General features: G+C 41.2%; 1 protein-coding gene across 1 annotated transcript in view; it reads right to left on the bottom strand.

Moving 5' to 3' along the window:
• The window catches only part of RBM20 (RNA binding motif protein 20), a 202,872-nt gene extending 181,294 nt beyond the window's left edge, over positions 1 to 21,578 (bottom strand). The window contains exon 1 of the mRNA XM_068548533.1: positions 21,403 to 21,578. Coding sequence (XP_068404634.1) covers positions 21,403 to 21,569 — 167 coding nt within the window. The 5' untranslated portion in view covers positions 21,570 to 21,578. The remainder of the gene's footprint in view (positions 1 to 21,402) is intronic.
• Positions 21,579 to 21,885: the final 307 nt, after the last annotated feature.

Genomic DNA, 21,885 nt, shown 5'->3' with positions numbered 1-21,885 from the left:
TTTTGGTTCTTATTTTGCTTTTGCCCCCATTTTTCCACGTTTATATTTTGGCCACTTAAAAAATCCTATAAACCCTCAACCTAAACAATGCCACGATAGCCTGAGCCATAGAAGGTCATAACATACAGGGAAAAATGGAGAGACCTTGATTTGAGCTTTGTGGCCAGACAGATGTTGAGTTCGCACCACAGCCCTTCTTCTTGCTAGCCAAGTGACTTCAACAAGGGTGTACTCCACAGCCCCAAATTAAATTCAGGAGCAGCTGAAATCAGAATTGGCCAAATGACTGAGCTGGCAGCTTTTTTTTTTTTTTTAACTTTTATTATGGAAATTTTCTAACTATACAAAGGTAGAGAAAACAGTATAATGAAGTCCCATGTGCCCATCACCCAGCTTCAACAATTACTAACTTCTGGTCCGCCTTGTTTATTACTCTGTACCCCTACCCATTCCCACCCTCCACACTATTATTTTGAAGCCAATTCCAGATACATCATTTCATCTATAAATACTTCGGTATCTAGCTCTAAAATATAATATCATTTCAATTTTAACATAATTTCAGTATCTTTATCACAACTATAAATAAATAAATAAATCTTTAGCATCAATATCCAGTCTGTTCAAACGTCCTAAGTGATTTTTGTTTTGGATACTACTTTATTCATATGTGCATACTACACTTGATTTCCACCCCATAGCAAGCACCAGCCAGAATGAAAAACTGTAGAAATCAAAGTCAATTCTATAACCTGTAAAAATAAAGGCCTTTATTTAATCAAACCTAACCAGTAGCTTTCATAAGGCTTTTGATACTTTAGAATTTTTACCATTAGATCTTGTGTTTCTCTGGTATAGCAATTTTTAAAATATTTATTTAACACCTACTATGTGTTAGGTATTCTAGACCTGGGGCATAGTTTGTTTCTTAATAGTTGGTTTGTTACAGCTAAGATCCAAAGATTATAGGCCCCATAGATAAAACCACCTGCAGTTCTTATTCTTGTAATTTATTTGTTGAAGAAAACAGGTCTCCTGGCCTAAAGAATGTCCACGTTCCAATTGGTGGATTATTACCTCCGTGGTGTTGTTTTAACATGTTCCTCTGTCCCCCGTATTTCCTATAAACGGATAGTTAGATCTCAAGCCTGGCGTAGATTCAGGTTCTATTTTTGATGGCGCTGTGTACTTCCTGCTGCATCAGTAGGCACATGATGCCTGGAAGTCTTTCTTTTTTGTGACATTAAGATTGATCAGTAGGTTTAAATGTCATCAGCCTGATCCATCCATTATAAAGCTTCCCATCCCTAATGTAAACATCCCTAATGTTTTAGCAGCCATTTAATAACCATGTTCTCTAAATTCATTGTTTCACTAAGGGTTACAAAATAGTGATGTTCCAATTCTATAATTCCTTCTGCATTTATTAGATAGAATTCGTCTACAAAAAAGAACTTTTCCTCATCTACAGTTTGGATACCCTAAGGTAACCAATAAGAAAGGACAGAATGAATGTCTGATTCTTTCCCTTTCTTGGCCAGTGTTCAGAATGAGTTGGTTTCCCAACCTCCTCCAGTGAAACATCATTGAATTTTTAACTCATGAATTTTACACTTTGGAGCAGGTTTGGTATATGTGAATCCACTATAGTTATTTGTTTTAATGCTCAAATTATTCCATATTTGGGCACCAGGAGGCCCTTCAACTTGTCTCCAAAGTGCTTCTGACATGACACAAGTGGTCTTTGATAGCTTCCTTGCTTTCTGATGCAAGATATGCCAACTCATTTTGTACATTTCCTGTCCCAGACCTGGAATCAGCCATTTTTCTCAGGATTCTTAGTCCCTTTTAGTGGGGAATTGTATTTAGAGGCCACAATCCGGATGTTACAGGTGCTCATTGCTACTGAGTTGGTCCTTATTTCTAGGCTTTTCAGTGGACAAAGTTAGGAAATACTTTTTCATTTGTTAAAGAGAAAAATACATCAGGAGTTCATACCAAAATTTTCAATTCAAATTTAAGATTACAGGATTTTTACTTAACATCTTTGATTATAAAATTGCTGTCTCTTTTCTATTATGCTAAAAATATTGCTTTCTGATTTTAACATAATTACTATATATATATACACACACACACACACACACACATATAAGTGATCGATTCCAAATAGTAATACCAATATTATTACTAACAGTATTACTGAAAACAGCTTAAGATTTATTTGAATTTGTTTTGCCCTTAAGATATATTCCACTAGAGATGTATAATCAAATTACTGTGTTTTAAAGTTGTGTGGAATAATTCTTTGTGTGATTAAGCTACCAACTTGACACATAAATTTGTTTCATTTTAATCTTGATTTGGGAGGGTTATTTTTTCTATTTTAATTAAATTTTGTTTATAGTTAAGGAAAACATCTATAGGGTTCCAAAGTCAAATCTATAAAACAAAATACATTTTAAAGAATCTAGAGTCTATCCCTGACCCATCCATCCATTTCCTCCCTCCCTCTATTTTATTGGTTTACTCTTTCATTTCTTTTAATTACAAGCAAATATATATGTATTTCTCAGATAAGAGGTAACATGCTATCTATTATTTCTGCACCCTGCTTTTTACACTTAACAATATACCCAGGAGATCATCCCACAGCTGTAGCTGGATACAGAGATCATTCTCCTTCCTTTCTATAGCTCTATAGAAACCCACTGTATGGATGTCCCATAGCTGACTTAACCCATTCCCTATTGATGGACATTTGGGTTGTTTCCAGTCTTCTGCCATTACAAATAATGCCACCACAGAAAGCCTTCTGCATACGTCTTTTCCTATTTTTGCCTGTGTATTTTGGGGACATATCTTATAAACAGGATTGTGTGGTCAAAAGAAAATGCACATGTAATTTTGCTAAATATTGCCAAATTCCCCTCCTTAGAAGTGGTACCATTTTTATATACCCACCATGAGGTGATAATTTTTACATGCTGACTTTAATATTAAAAAATCTCTGAAATCTCAGGGGCCTTAATTAAAAATCCCTGAAATGGGTTTTAATGAAGCCCATCTAATTCAATTCTCCACGTTCTGGACAAAGGAAATTTCTTTTGAGAAAGGGCAATGACATGCTCAAGGAACTGCCTTCATCCCTTGCCTTTCTGACTTAAATACACAGTTTACACATAATTCTTTCTATGTCAGAGAAGTTAGGCACAGTATTAAATATTCGGATTGAAAATATCATAGGTTAGGGGCTTCCCTGGTGGTGCAGTGGTTGAGAATCTGCCTGCCAATGCAGAGGACACGGGTTCGAGCCCTGGTCTGGGAGGATCCCACATGCCGTGGAGCAACTGGGCCCGTGAGCCACAACTACTGAGCCTGCGCATCTGGAGCCTGTGCTCCGCAGCAAGAGAGGCCCTGATAGTGAGAGGCCCGTGCACCGCAATGAAGAGTGGCCCCCGCTCGCCACAACTAGAGAAAGCCCTCGCACAGAAACGAAGACCAAACACAACTAAAAATAAATAAATAAATAAATTTTAAAAAAAAAATAAAAAAAAAAGAAAATATCATAGGTTAGTTTAGGTCTTTGTGAACTACAAGTAGTTCCCTGAACTGAAAACTCGAAGTTCATGGGTGGGGAGCAGGGGACTTCTCAGTGCTCTCTCCTTTCCTGGTCCCCTTTCCTCCTTTTAACAAATCACAGATTTGATGAGGATTGCGATGGTACCACAGGCGGGTGCTGGCTCCTATCCGCACCCACACCACTGAAGAGCATCTCCCCTGAGCGTCCCTTTCCCTACAGTATCCTCCCAGCGTCTGAGATTAGGCACTTATCTCATTCACTCCTCACAATACCAGTATGAGGTGGATGCCCTATCGGCCCCATTTTACACCTGAAGAAATGAAAGAGCAGAGAGGTTAAGTAATTAGTTCAAGGTCACACAGCTAGCAAGCTAGCCAGGATGCACACCAGGCATTCCAACTCCAATACCTACCTTTAACGGTTGTGCTGCGGTGCTTCTATGTTTCAGACCCTCAACACCTGTCGCCCAACTAGTGCAGGGGCCTCCCAACTGACATTCCCCATCTCTAGGGGCACGCCTACACACACACACACACACACACACACACACACACGTGCACACATGCACACAACTCTGCCAATTATCCTCCCTTCTCCAATACCCATGTAATCTTTCCAGAACACCAGTCGCATTACATCAGACCCCTGCTTACAAATGACTACTCAAAAGATAACATCCAAACTCCTTAACTTGAGAAACACAGTTCTGTATCACCAGCATCCTGCCTTTTTTTACATCCTTAGCTCTCGCCATTCCCAGCCACTCCATCCCATATCCGTGCCCATTAGTTAAAAACACACTCTGACCTCCAGTCAAGTGGAATTACTCTGAGGCTCCCAGTTCACCATGTTTTTTCTCATCTCTGAAAATGCATCTCTTCTCCCACCTCCATCTAGACCCCACCCTCCCCCACCCACTTGACAAGCCCTTAGGCACAGACTCAGAATCAGCTCAGGATGACCTCCTCAGACATCTGGGCTGGTCTTTCCTGGACCCTCCTCCTCCACCCTCCATCCCCACTACAGTACCTGCTACAACAGAGTCTCACTCTCACACCCTCTACCCACTCAACCCTCTTCTCCACCTGCACTCAGAGGTAATCATTTTATCAGGTCTTCTTTTTGTTTATTCTTCCAGTAATTTTTATGCAACAAAGGAAGATGTGAATATATATTTATATATTTAAGAATATATAAATGTTAGACATAATATATACATATATTTTACATAATAATATTATATGTTCCTATTCTCCCCTTTTCTTACACAAAAGCTAGCCAACTATGCACACTTTCTGCACCCTGCTTTTTTCTCTTGATATATCTTTGGGATTTCTCTGTTACAGCACACAGAGATGATCCTCATAGTATGGGAGGATACAGCCATATTTATTGATTAATCCCCTGTTGCTGGACATGGAATAGAGTACATCCCCTGTTTCAAGGGACTGAGTGAGACCTCGTCCTGCTGCTCTTTGTCCAACATCAAGATTCCACCAAGGGCACAGCTCTGATCTCTGCCAAAGAGAGTCCAGTGGGACTGGCTACTGCTGGAGCCAAGCCATGATAAGAGCACCAAGTCATGGTGCCAGGTCCAGGGGGAGCAGCCCAGGTTCTGCACCTTCTTTTACTTCCAAGAACCACACAGGAGCAGAGGTTATGATCCTCTAACTTCTTGCACCTTCATTTCAGTTTCCTGAATCACAAAACTCAGATCCTGCAGCCCACAGAGTTCACATCTTAGGTGGGCTCAGACAGGAAACAGATGCCACCATGTGTCAATGACTAAGCTTGGCATTTCATCTAGTCATTCAACAAATATTTGGTGAGCTGCTTCTAGGAACCAGGTATTGTTCTTGGGGGCTGGGGGTGTAAATCACTGGATAAAACTCCCCAGCACAGGCAGGATGGGAGGAAATGTAACAGACAATAAAAACATAATAAATAAGTAAAATAAGTAAATGATAGTTTGTTTGAAGATAACAAGTGCTATGGAAAAAAACAGAACAAAGTAAGGGAGTTTGGACTGGAAATGCAGGATGCAATTTAAATAGTGGTCAGAGTGGATCTCAGCGCCAAATCATGGCACATAACTTATTTTCTGGGCAACTCCTTTTTGCAGCTGCCACAGGTCAACTGTCATTACCATTGCCACAATTAAACTGTTGTAATCACAATGTCAAGGTAATAATAAAGTATCTGAATGCTGCAGTTGTCTTGAGTTGTGTTGTTCTAGAAATTGCTTGAAATAAGGAGAGTGTTCACTTAGGGCTTAAAAACCTTTTTTGTCATAAGAATTTCTGTTGTTGAAAACTTTGATGCCATGGGGCTTAAGGGGTGTCCCAGGTGGTCACGTCCACCATCTCCCCTATTTGAACTGAATCTCACAAAAGAAATTCAGCCTGGAAATTGCCTGTACCTTTAAAGGCACAATTAGACCCCTGGCTGGAGATGGCTGAGTGACACAGAAAGCCAGGTTACGCTATGACAAACATGTATTCAGCATGTCCTTCCTACATTCCTGTCCCTGTGTCATGTCACTGACTGTTACACTCAACCCCACTTCCTGTAAGAAGCCCACACTCTCTCAGAAGCCCCGTACCTCGGCTCACGTGTGCCTTGAAGGTGGAGCCCAGACCAGAGCTTGGGCTTCTTGCTGCCTGAGTTTGTGGCTCCCACACACACCACCACTTATCCCACCTCTCCAGACTAGTTGTATCTCTCTAGCCCTTTCAGACTGGCAGCCCAAACAAAGCGTAAGTTGGAGAAAACCAAGCTTTGGTCTCACATCAATTCTCAGCCATGAGACCCTCCTGAGTGGATTTTCTCATCACAAAGTCACTGAGATCAAAAGTTAGGTTGCAGATAACTTGCTCCTTTTCTCAGGTGTTCAACAAACTATGTGCCAGGGACCCTGCCAGATGCTGAGGACACCAAGATGAACAACAGTGGCCCTGCCTGCAAGGACGTGGCAGGGTCTTTAGAGGAGATCAACAAGAGGTGAGCACGGGGTAAATGCTACAGTGGAGGCCATGGGGCATGAGAGGAAACAGGCACCCAACGCCCCCTTCCTGCCTGGGGCCAGGGAAATCTCCCTGGAAGAGGGGAGTCAGCAGAATCCATGAAGACAAAAGGAATGTTCCAGTTGAGGACAGGGAAGGTGGTTCAGGTGGACGAAGCAGGAGGGCAGCCAAGACAGAACAGCAAGTCCAGACTGGAGAGCTAGTGGGGGCAGGGCCAGAAGGGGCTTCTCAGCATCTGAATCTCGAGCTACAGGCAATGAGAAGGTACCGCAGGGCTTTAAGTAAGCAGATGACAAGGCGAAGGCTGTGCTGGTATGGAGAAAAGAACAGTCTGAGGACAGGCTCCATTGGAGGCAGGGGAGAAGCTGAGAGGCCTGAGGGCGTGGCAGTGGGCAAGAAATGTGGGTAGGGAGTTCTGAAGGAAGGGGACAGCGCAAGTTGGAATGGGTCAGAGGGCCTGGCTCTGAGCCTGGGCTCTCCAGTCGCTGGCTTGAGGACCCTGAGTTACTAGTACTTATGTAATCCCTACTTACTTCACAGGGTTGCTGGAGGATTAACAGTGCCTTGTGAACCGTACAGCATGGCAGGAAAGCAGGGCTGTCCACTCACCCCCTGCACTGTTGCATCTGTAGACCCCTCATCGCTAGGAGACTTAAAGTTACCCTCACAGGCACATATGTTTTCTCTGCTCACTTAACTTCTCTGACAGCTGAGTGGTCTTTGGTAAATCTGGTCTTCCTTCTGGACCTGGCTTCCTTTTCTACAAAACAAGATCATTGAATTAGAGGATCTCTAGGGTGCCTTTCAGCTTGAAGTTTTGTTTTCTTATTCATCTTGTATCCCAATTTCCAGGGTAATAATTATTTGTAAAATGAAAAATTATTGAAGGAAGAGTCACCAATAGAAGGAAAATAAACTAAGCTAATGAGTAACTGACACTGAAAACTTAGATGATAAAGTGTGTGTTCTTTAAAAGCCTTGAAGGCTCATATTAATAAGTTCCATTCAAAGACACAGTCATGGGACTTCCCTGGTGGCGCAGTGGATAAGAATCTGCCTGCCAATGCAGGGGACACGGGTTCGATTCCTGGTCCGGGAAGATCCCACATGCCACGGAGCAACTAAGCCCGGGCGCCGCAACTACTGAGCTTGTGCTCTGGAGCCCGCAAGCCACAACTACTGAGCCCGCGTGCCACATCTACTGAAGCCCGTGCGCCTAGAGCCCATGCTCTGCAACAAGAGAAGCCACTGCAATGAAGACCCTATGCAGCCAAAAATAAATAGAATTAAATCTTTAAAAAAAAAAAAAAAAAAAAGACACAGTCATAAAAATTCAAAGGTGTTTTCAACCAAAAGAATGATTCTTATGTATAACATCTGTGCTCCCAAAAGGTTAAATTATCATTGGCCTAGATGTTTACCCAAGAAAACTAAAAGACATGTCCACATTAAAACTTTCAAAGGAATATTCATATAGCTTTATTTGTAATAGCCAAAAAATTAGAAACATCCTAAATGTCCATCAACAGGTGAGTGGATAAATAATTTATGACATATTCGTAAAATAGAATACCACTCAGCAATAAAAAGGACCAAACTTTTGATATATGCAAAAGAACAGATGAACCTTAAAATCGTATGCAGAAAGAAAACCCACAGAATGGGAGAAAGTACTTGCAAATCATCTATCTGAAAAGGGTCTCGTATCCAGAATTTATAAAGGACACACAATTTCACATCAAAAAGACAAACATCTCAATTTAAAAAGAGACAAAGGACTTGAATAGACATTTCTCTAAAGAAGATATAAATACAACAAGCACATGAAAAGATGCTCAACATCATTAGTCATTAGGGAAATGCAAATCAAAACCACCATGAGATACTACTTCATACCCACTAGGATGGCCATAATTTTTTTAAAAAACAGAAAATAACAAGTGTTGGCAAGGTTGCGGAGAAACTGGAACCCTCATTCACTGCTGGTGGGAATGTAAAATGGTGCAGCCACTTAGAAAACAGTTTGGAAGTTCCTCAATAAATTAAACACAGAATTACCACATGACTCAGCAACTCCACTTCGAGATACATACCCAAAAGTATTGGAAACAGATGTTTAAGCAAACACTTGCACACAAAATTCATAGCAGCATTACTCACAATAGTCAAAAGGTGGAAACAGCCCAAATCCATCAACTGATGGATGGAAAAACAAAACACTGTCTATCCATACAATGTAATTTTACTCAGCAATAAAAAGGAATGAAGTACTGATACATGTTACAACGTGGATGAACCTTGAAAACATTATGCTAAGTGAAAGAAAGCCTGATACAAAAGGCCACATATTGTATGATTCCATTTATATGAACTGTCTAGAATAGGCAAGTCCATAGAGACAGTAAAAAGCAGATTAGTGGTTGCCAAAGGCCTGGGAGAGGAGGGAATGGGGAATAACTGCTTAATGGGGACAGGGCTTCCCTTCGGGGTGATGTAAATGTTCTGGAACTAGATAGTAGTAGCTGTTAAACAACATTGTGAATGTACTTAAAACCACTAAATTACATTTTAAAATAGTTAAAATGGTTAATATTACATGTATTTTATCACAGTCTTAAAAAATATTATTTCCCCAGAAATCATTATGCTGAGTGAAAGAGCCAGGCAACAAAAGGAGTGCATACTGTGATTTCATTTGTATGAAATTCTAGAAAATGCAAACTCATCTATAGTGCTAGAAAGCAGGTCACTAGTAGCCTGAGAGGAAGGGGCTTAAGGGAAAGAGAGAAAGATAAATTATAAAAGGCATGAAGAAACTCTTACTATCTTTATTGTTTGTTTGATGCTTTAAACATGTACAGCTTAGGGTACTTCCATTATACCTCTGTAAAATTGAAAAAAAAAGACCAAAAAATGTTTTAAAAATTATCACTGGATGTCTAAATTCTTAGACTTATTAAATTTCTAAATACACTGAGGAATTCACTGTTTAAAGGATCTTTGCTATAACCCCTTTCAAAGGTCAAAAGCAAACAGTCTTTCCCTGATTTATTGATTCTATTAAGTCTGCTTTTTACATTCAACGGTTTATTAAAGCAAAAGAACACCTGTAACAATGTCTGCTAAAACCGTTCAAGAGTATGTCTGGTGAAGACTAAGCGAGCTTGACGTGGCCATGTTTCAAGTCAGAAATTCCTTTTGCTATTAATAGGAGCCTAGGACACTTTAATCACTGCTGAATCCTGGTTTTCTGAATTGGTTCAAAAATGGTCTGGCAGAGGCTCACTTTGCAAATCAAACGATCATATGTTATTATTTTAGCACATGCTGAGTGGATTATTAGTGTTTATATACTCTCCGTAAGCATCAAATTCAGATCTTGCCTAACATGTATAACAAGCAGAATAAGACAGTGAATCAAATGCCAGAGTCAGATTTGCTCATGGAATTTAAATTGGGATGTGGATTTCAAAACCAAAAAGGAATACTTAAAGCTACAAGAAACGGAAAAAGGGGGTTTTTAATTGGACTGCTTAGTTTGTCTCAAATTAAATTCAGCAGTTCAAATTTATTTCAGAAGTTTTTTCAATAATATTTTCTTTGCAAATAATGGGTTTTCTATAAATTATTTTGAGCATGTAGATATTTACATAGAGATGACATGATCACCTGTATTATATAACATCCTCCCATCCCAGCCCCACCCCACCAGTTCTTTCATAAATACTATTTTTCTTACTTTGTTGAGTCCTTTTAAGTTTGTGACTTGATTTCTTCATCTGTAAATGGGGAGAATAACAGCACTAGCCTCACAGGATTATTGTTGGATTAAATGATTGAATAGATTATACATATATAAAGTGCTTAGACTAGTAGCTGACACACAGGAATCACTCAATGAGTGTTAGTTGTTATTCATGTTATTATTACTATTCCCTTTTACAGATGAGAACACTGAGGCTCAGGGTTAGTGGTGGCAAAGCTGAATGTAGAACATACAGCGTGCCTGCTCCTGATTCTTTTCATTACTCCACACCACTGTCCCCACCCATACATATTTTGTGCATGAAAATAAGAGTACCAATCTGGAAAAGGCAAAAATAGCTGTGTAATTTAAATCTGAATAGCATGAACAAACTGGTAGTCACAGACCAGCTCCAGGACTCATCCAGTTTAGGTTCCAGGGCAAGTCATCAGTCATTTTTAAAATCGTCTTCACATAGTGATTTCGAAAAGGGGGATAAAAGGTTTCTGCAAAGAGTCAACAGAGCTTTGAGGATGCCCCCAAAATTGTGTGAGCTAGCAAAAATTACATACTGCCCATTCACTGCCTTCAGCATTAAAACAGATTTATATATTCACTTTGTATGTACATTAAAAAGTACGGCAGCCCGGGATAGAATGTCTGCTGGAGGGGTTAAATGGAAAGTGGCAGGCCCATCAATTAAGTTCCTATCAAGTCAAGACGAGAAAAAACCAGAGGATCCAAATCATATCTACGGGCTGGTACAATGCAAACATATTTGCAAGGCTGTCTGATTTAACCTACATATCCAAACTAATCCATTCTAAAGTGATATGTAGTTATTGTTACAGTTCCACAGATTTCATTGAGGAGTTTTTTTTTAAAATATGGTCAAATTAAAAGATAACACCACTAGCTGAAAGTTTGTTGGGAAACAGGATATTCAGAGGGTCTCACGGTATCACTCCCAAAGACAACTTACTAATCACAAAGAGAAAAATGTCCCGTAGTGATAGAGAGATCTGGCGGTGACCACGTTAACCAAGGGATCAAACTTAGCAGAACACACATTACCCCGTTGTATGTGGATCCTTGCCAAAGTGCTTAACCTGAATCTGGTCATGAGGAAACAACAGACACATCCAGATCATGGTTCATTCTACAAGACAAATAGCATGGAATCTTTGGACACGAAGAGTAGAAAAGAGCAGGTAACACTTGCTACATTAAAAGAGACATCATAAACAAACAAATGCACTGTGAACTTGAACCAGGGGGGTTTAAAAATCGCTATATAAGACATTTTTCTGACAACTGGAAAAAGTTAAAAATCAAGTGTTTATCAGAAAACTCATTTAAGTAAGACTAATTTTCTTAGATATGATAACAGAATTATGGTGATGCAATTTACTTTCAAATGCTCAGGAGAAAAATATGTGATGCTCTGCTTCTGTTTGGAAGGATGGAACAGAGCATGAGACGCCCCAGAGAGACCCAGTCTACCCCCACGTGCAGAAAGACCTTTGGGGGAGATATGGGAGGAGATAACATACCCAAAGATGCTTTTCAAAATTCTCTTTCGGGGGCTGAGCAGACTAGAGCCGGCAGATAAAAGGTCAGTTTATGAATGTTCTCCATTTCTCTCTCTCCCATTTCCAGGCAGAAAAAAGGGCAAATAGCAGAAAACACCGTAGACGGAAATATGAGGATTCTTATCCCAGCCTGCCCATTACCTTGCTGTGTGACCTTAAACAATTCTCTTGACTTCTCCCATGCTCACTTGCCTTACCTAGAAAAACAGGAGGGCTGGGCTAAAGCAACTTTCAGATGCCTCCCAGGTCTAAAATCTAAGATGCTAATGGCTCATTCAGTCTTTAAAGACAATGTGCAATGCCAACGTGAAAAGTCTATTCCTATTTTTGTTTTTAAAAATGCAAGTAGTGGGCTTCCCTGGTGGCGCAGTGGTTAAGAATCCGCCTGCCAATGCCGGGGACATGGGTTCGAGCCCTGGTCTGGGAAGACCCCACATGCCGCGGAGCAACTAAGCCCATGCGCCACAACTACTGAGCCTGCGCTCTAGAGTCCATGAGCCACAACTATTGAAGCCTGCACGCCTAAAGCCTGTGCTCCGCAACAAGAGAAACCACCGCAGTGAGAAGACCACGTAGCACAACGGAGAGCAGCCCCCGCTCACCGCAACTAGAGAAAGCCCGTGTGCAGCAACGAAGACCCAATGCAGCCAAAAATAAATAAATAAAATAAATAAATTTATATAAAAAAAGAAACAGTTTTAGAAGAATAATTAGAGAGCTCATTAAAATAAATAAATAAATAAATAAATAAATAAATAAATAAAAATGCAAGTAGTTTTTTTCCTCTGATTAGAAAATTAATACATGCTCACCGAAAAAAAAAAAAAAGTCCAAAAAGAAGGGATTCCCTGGTGGCACAGTGGTTAAGAATCCGCCTGCCAATGCAGGGGGACACAGGTTCAAGCCCTGGTACAGAAAGATCCCACATGCTGCAGAGCAACTGGGCCTGTGAGCCACAACTACTGAGCCTGCGCTCTAGAGCCCACGAGCCACAACTACTGAGCCCGCAAGCCACAACTACTGAAGCCTGCGTGCCTAGAGTCCGTGCTCTGCAACAAGAGAAGCTACCACAATGAGAAGCCTGCGCACCTCAACAAAGAGTAGCCCCCGCTCCCCGCAACTAGAGAAAGCCCGCGTGCAGCAACGAAGACCCAACGCAGCCAAAAAATTAAATTAATTAATTAAAAAGAAAAAAAAAAGGAAAAAAAAACCCACTATAATTACGCCACCTAGAGTTAGCACCACTGTTACTGTCTTTATATTTGTTCTTTAGATGCGTTTCCAGGCTTACAGGCCCTGGCACAGGCTCATACAAGTTTTTTAAAAAACATGAGATCCCTGTATACATGCTGCTTCTAATTTTTTTTTAGTTAACAATATTATATGGTTTATATTCCATATTAATAAATATACAATAATGGCACCATTCTAATGGCTGAATGGTACATGATATTATACATGCACATGATTTATTTTCTCAGTGAGAAACATGTGGGTGGTTTCTAATTTTCTGCTCTTCTAGACAATGCTGCAATAAATATCTTATGTTCATCCTCATTATGTAAAGTCTCTAAATCAAGATTTAATCACACAACCCCTCTCCCTTTTCATACAGAAAGTAAAAAAATCTCTTTTCAAGTATCAAATAAAGGTTCTCCATAACTCCAGACTATCAGCAACCCTGCCAGCCCAGGAGGACGTAGGGGCCCGAGGAGACCCGGTCTTTAGAAGGCTCTGGAAACAATATTTGGTCTCTTCGATTCAAGGAGGCCACACGGAAACCTGAGGCCCAGCTTTTGGATAACCGTGATCTCTTTGCAAAGTGTTTTTTGGCTGTGAGCTCTGGGTGCAGCCCACGCTGTGGTAACTGAGCACACAGCATCGTTTACCGAGTCCTACTTGGGGCAGCTGGTAGGCTCTTAGAAACATCTGTCAGCCTATGCTTATGTTCTCTGCCTCTAAAAATAATAATGTCACCAAACACACTCCCACCTGCCTGTGTTTAATACAATCAAATTTAGACACGTGAAAATTACTGGATCTTTCTCCCGAATTGAGAACAGTACTCTTTTTGCAAACTCAACTATTCACTTTAAGATTCCAAAATAATTAACATTCCAAAACAATTGTTTTTATTTTTTAAAGTTTGTAATAATTAGAAAACAGTATGAAACGCCCTCCTTTTCACTGACATTAGTGTCTACTTTTCCGTCTTAAAATTATGTCACTGATCCAAATATACTTTGCAAGTGTTGCAGAAAGCTTTTAATTCTCTTTTTGTGGTTATTGTTGTTTCTGTGAGTGATCAATCTCACAAACATGTACCTATGCCCTTGATTAAAATGTAACTCATTCTCCATCAGATGTCTAGGAGGCGAGGGGAGGCATTCTACAGTGATAATCACTCAGCAATATTCCCGGGGATTCACATAATTTTATTCTTGGAAAGAACTGACACCAATCATTTCCAATCCCTGGAGAAGCAGGATTAGGAAGGTTAATTGGCTTGTCCAGATCACCTCCTCCCAATCCAGGGTTTCCTTTTCCTCTCTGACCCTCTTTGTCAGAAACCCAATAATTAATTTAAAACAAAGACGCTCATTTTACACTTGACAACACTGGGAAGATCCTACCTATCATTCTATTCAATAACGAATTCAAAATAAAGCAAAAGAAGTAACCGTGAAATGAATACATCTTTAAAATATATATTACCTTGTCTACTCTTTCAGCATCATGACACTGGAGGTCAGGTTTAAAGGCGGGTCCAATAAGAACCAAAAACATATCTGGAAGACAGTCTATAGACAAGCTGCACAACTGAAAAGCATTTAAGATGTTCAGACAGCTGTGAATGGAGGTTTCTAGGTTCGGACCAGAGTGGAAGTGGCAACTGAGAACTGGTGGGTCATTATTGTGATGGAGGGAAAGCAGGTGCAAACAAAGGGCAGTAGCAAATGGCCCTGGTGCATCCCTGAAGCAAATATCCACGTTAAAGAAGGGAAAAGTGGCGTGAAAACTATCTTCATGGGGTGAAAACCACCCCCAAACACAGGCACGACCCCGGGCCTTTTGCTTCTGAACACATGGAAAGATTTATTTGGCAAACTGAGCTACAAGTTATTAACACATCCTCATACAACTTGCTTAACAGCTCCCTTTTTGCTCATAAAGTACATTCACATCAATATGTACCATCCCCCTGACGGAGCTGCTGTCAGCGAGTTGGAAAAGTTGCCTTGTAAACCGTCAGGGGACTTATTTATCTTATAAAATCCAGCAGGAATTGTAGGAAAGGGGAGGATGAATTAACTTGGCTGTCACTTCTGCCACTGTAAAGACTTTATCCTATTAGATGGACATACGCATTAAATCCAAAATACCCCAAACTTGCTGTCCTGTAAATGTCGAAGACTGAAACCTTAGTTGGGTGGAATTTAAACAGTGACCACCCGCTGAGCCAGGCAAAATACCAGCCCACCGCCAATACCCCCTTGGTGGTGGCTGGAAACCAAATTCACATTCCTGATGGAAAAATGTGCCTTCTTAATTAAAGTCAGGATTTCCCAGTCTTCTCACTGGTGGGAACAAGAAATATGAGGCTTCCAGAACAACACACACATCACCAAGACCTAGCCAGGTTCATTAACCAGAAAGGGAATTGCCATGTGCTCCTTTCTACAAGCCACTAATTACGGTCTTTTGCCCCGATTCTGGAATAAGGACCACTTTCCTTTCTGCAAAACTTTTCAACACGCTATTCTAAACCCAGCTACCAGTCACTCACACCAGCTGTGGATCCACAGCAACTTCCCCTGTTAAAATACACGAAATTGTATCAGCTAGACCATCCCAAACAAAATAATTACTGTGGCAGGAAAACAAAAAATCAGATTAAGTGGGATTTTTGTGGCACAGGAGACCCCTTCAAGCTTTTGCCCAACAGGGGGACCAAGGAGGATGAAGGGAGGGGGAGCCCTACCTCTGAATTTGTCTTTGGAGTTTTAACTCCACTATCTCAAGCTTCTTCCATTCTTGCTTTCCAAGGTTAGTTCAGTCTGTTTTTAATTCTATCCCTTGGTTAGATCTCAGTTCCTAACATTTTGTAGACTCTTGTTTATCAAAGCTTTGAATTGAGCTTTATTGGTTTGTTTACTTGAGGACTAGCTGTTGTGGGCGGGGAAGAAATATTAGTTTAGTTGGAGTCAAGAACCTACAGCCTCAAGAAAAATAAATCAGAGAGAGAGAGAGAAAATGGATGATGGGGGATCATTTCACTGTGAGTCAATCCTGGTGGGGTTTTTTTTTTCCCCCTGGTGACTTACATGCATAGGCAAAGAGATCTTAACAGATCAAGAGTCCACATTCCAAATGACAGATATGGGCTTCTTAAATTATTAATTTGATAAACGGCTAAACCGGTAACAAAAGAATAAGTGGATAGAAGAATAAAATGGGTAACAAAATTTGACTTCTTTTTTTCCTCCTGCAGCACTGGCATTAGAACAGCTCTTTGTACACCATATGTATAGTCATTTACTGTGACTAATGGGAATAATGTACTGCATTTCATAATACTGATCTCTTTGGCAATTTGAGAAAAACTCATAACTGGATGGCTACACTTACTATCTAAAAATACTTATCACAACAACCCCTCAAGCAAAATTTCTTAAAAAAAAAAAACAGAAAACCCTTAATAGGCTTTCTAATGAAGCAAAGAAACTTTTCAGAATGCTAAGAAAAGAACCCACCCTCTCTCCTTCCCCGTTTTGGGTAAACGCTTAATCTTCTCAGATGTTTTCTCCTGCTGAATGCTTGTCTTACGTGCAGTTTAAGACGGTGTTTAAAATGTTCAAAATTCCTTCTAAAAGTGTATCCTTGTTTCCCCTAAAAGCAGACTCAAACTAATGTTAGAAAGTGGCACTGATGTTAGAAATTCCATCCTTTTTCCAGAAAAGGACCAACTATGAGTTGAGATAATGTCCCTTTTTGGCAAATTCTTATTTCCTCTCCGATTCTGGATGTAACTGTCAGCATGGCCATCACAGTGGGTGGACATCACACACAACTTGCCTGTGTATCGCTCTCTAAGAGTTACATGGAGATCCTTCCAAATGCAAAATGTCTGTAGAATTATCTGCGATCAGAGTGACTACTTGTAACATTTTCGAGACTGACTTAAGGAGCACTTTGCTCTGAAAACACAGTTGGCCGGTGTCCTAACGCGATGCAGAAGACTATAAACTTCAGCAATCGAAGCTGGATTTATATCTTCGTAAGTCACAAACACATGCAGGTGATGCTAACTATCAAATGCTAAACCAAAACTTCTTCTATTTTCATAATTGATTTTTTATTCATTTCATACCAAAATAATCTGGAAAGGAAAAAATAAGTCATCTATATGCAAATTAAATATGCAACCCGATATCAAGCATTAGCCAGGAGTATTTCACTGCAAATCAGATAATTTAGGAAAATCACCTGTGTGCTCACCTCATAGATGTGTGTGCTTGTTTGCTTAATTTTCACCATGATTAGTACCACACTTTCTAACTGCATCTGACAAATGAATTCAACACAGCACACATAACTAATGGCTCTGTTTTCATTCTGAAGAGAGTTTTAAAACTTACAACCTAAAATTGTAATTTCTGATGTTCATCATGGTTAATAAATAACTTGTTATAAATCAAGAATTAGGTTTGATTAAAATTAGAATATAAAATACTTTTGGAAATAAAATATTGTGAATATTTGAGGAGATAAATCCTTGTAAAATGTTCACCAACAACATCAATGTCTTACTTCTGCTTATATGAAGATATTTTTTTAAGCTTTCAAGTTATTCTGATTTCCTAAACTCATCCCAAATCTCTTCTTAAGGTGTTATTTATATTAGTTGTTGCCCAAATGGCTTACATAATGCTTCACATTTTATCCAATAATGTCTCCACATTGACCATCTTAGAGAATGCACGTTTAAAACAAAGATCTTACAAGATATTAGTTATATGTGTCTAACATGCCTGATAATCTTCATAGGTAATGCGAATATTGGCCTGGAGTCAGAGGTTAACAAGAGCAGAGAGGTCATGGACCATGCTTGACTGAAGCTAACAATGTAACAATGAGAAAACTAAATATACCTGAACAGGCCAAAGGAACTCCACAGTAGTTAAGTAGTTAACTTTTGGCACGATCTTCGTAAATACCGAGACTGGATTCCATAAGACAAACATCAAAGTCAGTCACATTATTCACTGTCACACCTCATTCTCTTAAGACCAAATATAACATAGGTGAATAGGATTCTGTTTTTATTATGATTATGACTATTATGATCATGACTTTACCCAAAATGAAAACCGTGATTAATGAAGATCAGTAAATAGAGACATTAAGCAGTGAAAAAGGGACTTCCCTGGTGGCACAGTGGTTAAGAATCCTCCTGCCGATGCAGGGGACACGGGTTCGAGCCCTGGTCTGGGAAGATCCCACAGGCCGCGGAGCAACTAAGCCTGTGCGCCACAGCTACTGAGCCTGAGCTCTACAGCCCACGAGCCACAACTACTGAGCCCACGTGGCACAACTACTGAAGCCTGTGGGCCTAGAGCCCGTGCTCCACAACGAGAAGCCACCGCAATGAGAAGCCCACGCACCGTAACGAAGAGTAGTCCCCAGTCACCACAACTAGAGAAAGCCACACGCAGCAACGAAGACCCAATGCAGCCAAAAATAATTAATTAATTAATTAATTTAAAAAGCACAAAACTTCTCCTCTTATGAATTACATAATAACCTTACTCAAACAACTAGAAAAAGTGCAGGTTCCCCAATACAATGTATTTAACATGCCATCCACTAGAGGAGAATTTCACCCAAAGCTCTAGCTCACACAATTCTCAAATCAACAGGAGGACAACTCATTTCGCGGCTGAGGGCAATCTCCCCGCTACATTTCTCAAAGATGGCTGATACAAACAGCACCTCATAACTACATAAAATGGTTGCTCAGATTAAATTATGCAAACGCAGTTTCAAAATAACCTGCTCAAGTTTCAGCCCATTAAAGATGGACCTGCAAGGCGTTTGCCATGTTATGTCTGCTTCCAATGGAATTTCAGTGGTTACTGAGGGGAGTGCAAACCCCAAATCATCCTTATAAATAAAGACTTTGAAACATAAGTGCAAGGACACGGGGAGGGGGAAGGGTAAACTGGTACAAAGTGAGAGAGTGGCACTGACATATATACACTACCAAACGTAAAATAGATAGCTAGTGAGAAACAGCCGCATAGCACAGGGAGATCAGCTCGGTGCTCTGTGTCCACCTAAAAGGGTGGGATAGGGAGGGTGGAAGGGAGACACAAGAGGGAGGGGATATGGGGATACAAGTGTACGTATAGCTGATTCACTTTGTTATACAGCAGAAACTAACACAACAATGTAAAGCAATTATACTCCAATAAAGATGTTAAAAAAAAAGAAAGAAAGAAACATAAGCGCACAAACATCAAATCCCGTGAGCACATTCACCAGCCTTGGACCTGGTGCCTGAACACTGATCTGTCACCAATGCAAAACAAGGCAGAGCCATCAGGCACCTCTTTGAGGTCTCCATCCTGGACTGCTAGCCGGAGGGGCCATCTTTGAAGAGCTCAGGCTTATCTACTAAAGTAAAATATTCCAGGAGTGGAATTTTCAAAATGGGGGTGAATTTACAGGGTAAATTATTTATTACATGAGGTAACTGAAACACACTTGAAATGATCCATCTCCCACAAAAACGGCCTTTATTTTCAACCTGGCAACATTTCAAAATCAGTCACCCTTCTACAAAGATTTTTCTATGAACATAAAATTCTTAGCGCTTTCCTAATTAAAAGTAAATGATAAGAAAATGCAGGGTGACTAAAATACCAAAGCAAACTCAATGTGCACCTTAACTTCAAGCCACAAGACACTGGCCAGTAAGAAGCACATGAGATGTTTCCCAGTTAATAATCAGTCAATTAGGTTTCTTTTTTCTCTTTTACTAAATAAACCTTAGGTTTTAAACATTTTTTTCTCTGTTAGTTTATATTTATGTTAAGGACTAAAGACAAATTTTAAGCAATGATGTACTTAAACTGTCCATCATATTTAGTAAATCTTAGCTGAAATTTGCAAAACAAAGGGAACAGAATAACAATATAAAATATTTTCAGTTTCGAATAGTTAGCTACTTGTAAGTAGTTGAAAGTTATATAAAATCAAACTAAAGCAAAAAGTTGTCATAAGTGGAGCTTTTAATATTCTACCAGTCAAAAAAAAGGGAACCATTTTGTTCTGAAATACGATACCAGCGTTCTTTGATGTCAAACTTAAATTTTCACTATTCTATTACGTAAGTCAGTCTTAAAAACAATATTTACTTCCATTTATGCCCCATCACTGGTTATTTCTCTTACTACATTTTAATAAGTTTATGTAACTCAAAGCAGTGCGGAAAAACCCCTGCTCGGTTCCATAGGACTGATTTTGCTGTGCTTCTATTTCTTTAATTTTCTCCAGTTTCGCCCAAACACTCATCATTCAGACTTTCCAACACTAATTACACTAGTTTTGAGGACTTCATTACAAGCTGAGGGAAACTTTTCGGAGAATAAAGATCCTTCAAACAAACCAACATTCTAGGCCTTAAACTGTCAAACAAAATCTCGAAAGAATGAACGAAGCCTCACCGTTTTACTTTTATGTCTCCCAAATGGGCTGAAAGAGCTTCTCAGAGCCTACTGACCACCCCCAAACTACTCGACGCATTGGGACGGCCGGCCCGGAAAACTCGCGACCCACGTCGCACAGTTTCAACCAAACCACAAGATGGTAACGTTAATGGAAAACGGTTCCGCGGCTAAAAACTCTTCGCAAGGGCCTTCTTGGAAAGTGTAAACACTTCTTGCAGGACAAAGCAAAAATACATTGTCTACAAACCCTCACCACCCTTTTCACCCAACATCACTGTTTGACTTCATGGGCACCATTAACGGTGGTTTCGTCGGGCGGCGTTTTACTCACACGCCCTCCAGCACGCGCGCGCACACACTCACGCACGGCTCTCCATACGTTCCAGCGGCCTCTTGGGACTAGAAAGATGAAATATAGTCCCTGGGCCATTTCCCCCCAGTTTGAGTTAATTTAGTTCAAAATACCCGGTAACGTCCCCGAAGAGAAGAGACAGGGGATGAGGAAGAACAAAATTATTTTCCCCAAATAGCTTGGCTTCCCTCTCCCCAAACTCACAAACAGCCAGAATGACACCGACCCTGCCGAGAGGGCGGGCAAGAAAACTTCAAACGCAAGGCGGCCGAGCGAAGTTTAGCGGGAACGGGAGAGAGGAAGCCACAAAAGGGGGCGCCCGGGGCATGTCCCCCAAGCGCACCCGGGTCCCCGCTCCCCCTTTCCTCCTCTTACTTTTGGATGATCTGGGGTAGGCCGGCTTGGGGCGGAGGCGGTGGCGGCGGCTGCATCCCTCTCGGGCCTGGGGGCGCCGGGGGCGCCGGGGGCGCCGGGGCACCGGGCACGCTGCGGGCATCTCTGTCCGGTTGCTCGGGGCCGCTGGGCTCGGCGTCCTGGCTCATGGCTGCGGCCAGCACCTTGCGAAACGAGACCGGCCCGGGCTCGCGGCGGGAGAGCGCGCGCGAGGGGCGGCCCCGGGGCGCGGGCGCTCACTGGCCGGGGTCCCCGTGCCCAGTCCCCTTGTCCTTCCCGGTGGCGCGGGGAGGAGACGCGAGGGGCGGGGAGGAGGCAGTCCCAGCGGCGCCGCCTCCTCCTCCTCCTCCTCCTCCTCCTCCCGCCGGTCCCGCTTGCCCGGCCGGGCCAAACAGAGGTAGGGGCCAGGGGGCGTCTCCCAGCCAGCAGGAACCCTTGGGCGCCCGGGTGGTCGGGGGAGCTCTG

This window comes from Eschrichtius robustus, chromosome 7 (assembly GCF_028021215.1).
Source record: "Eschrichtius robustus isolate mEscRob2 chromosome 7, mEscRob2.pri, whole genome shotgun sequence".
NCBI lineage: Eukaryota > Metazoa > Chordata > Mammalia > Artiodactyla > Eschrichtiidae > Eschrichtius > Eschrichtius robustus.
The sequence above is the reverse complement of the archived record's forward strand: the minus strand, read 5'-3'. Positions and strand labels throughout refer to the sequence as shown.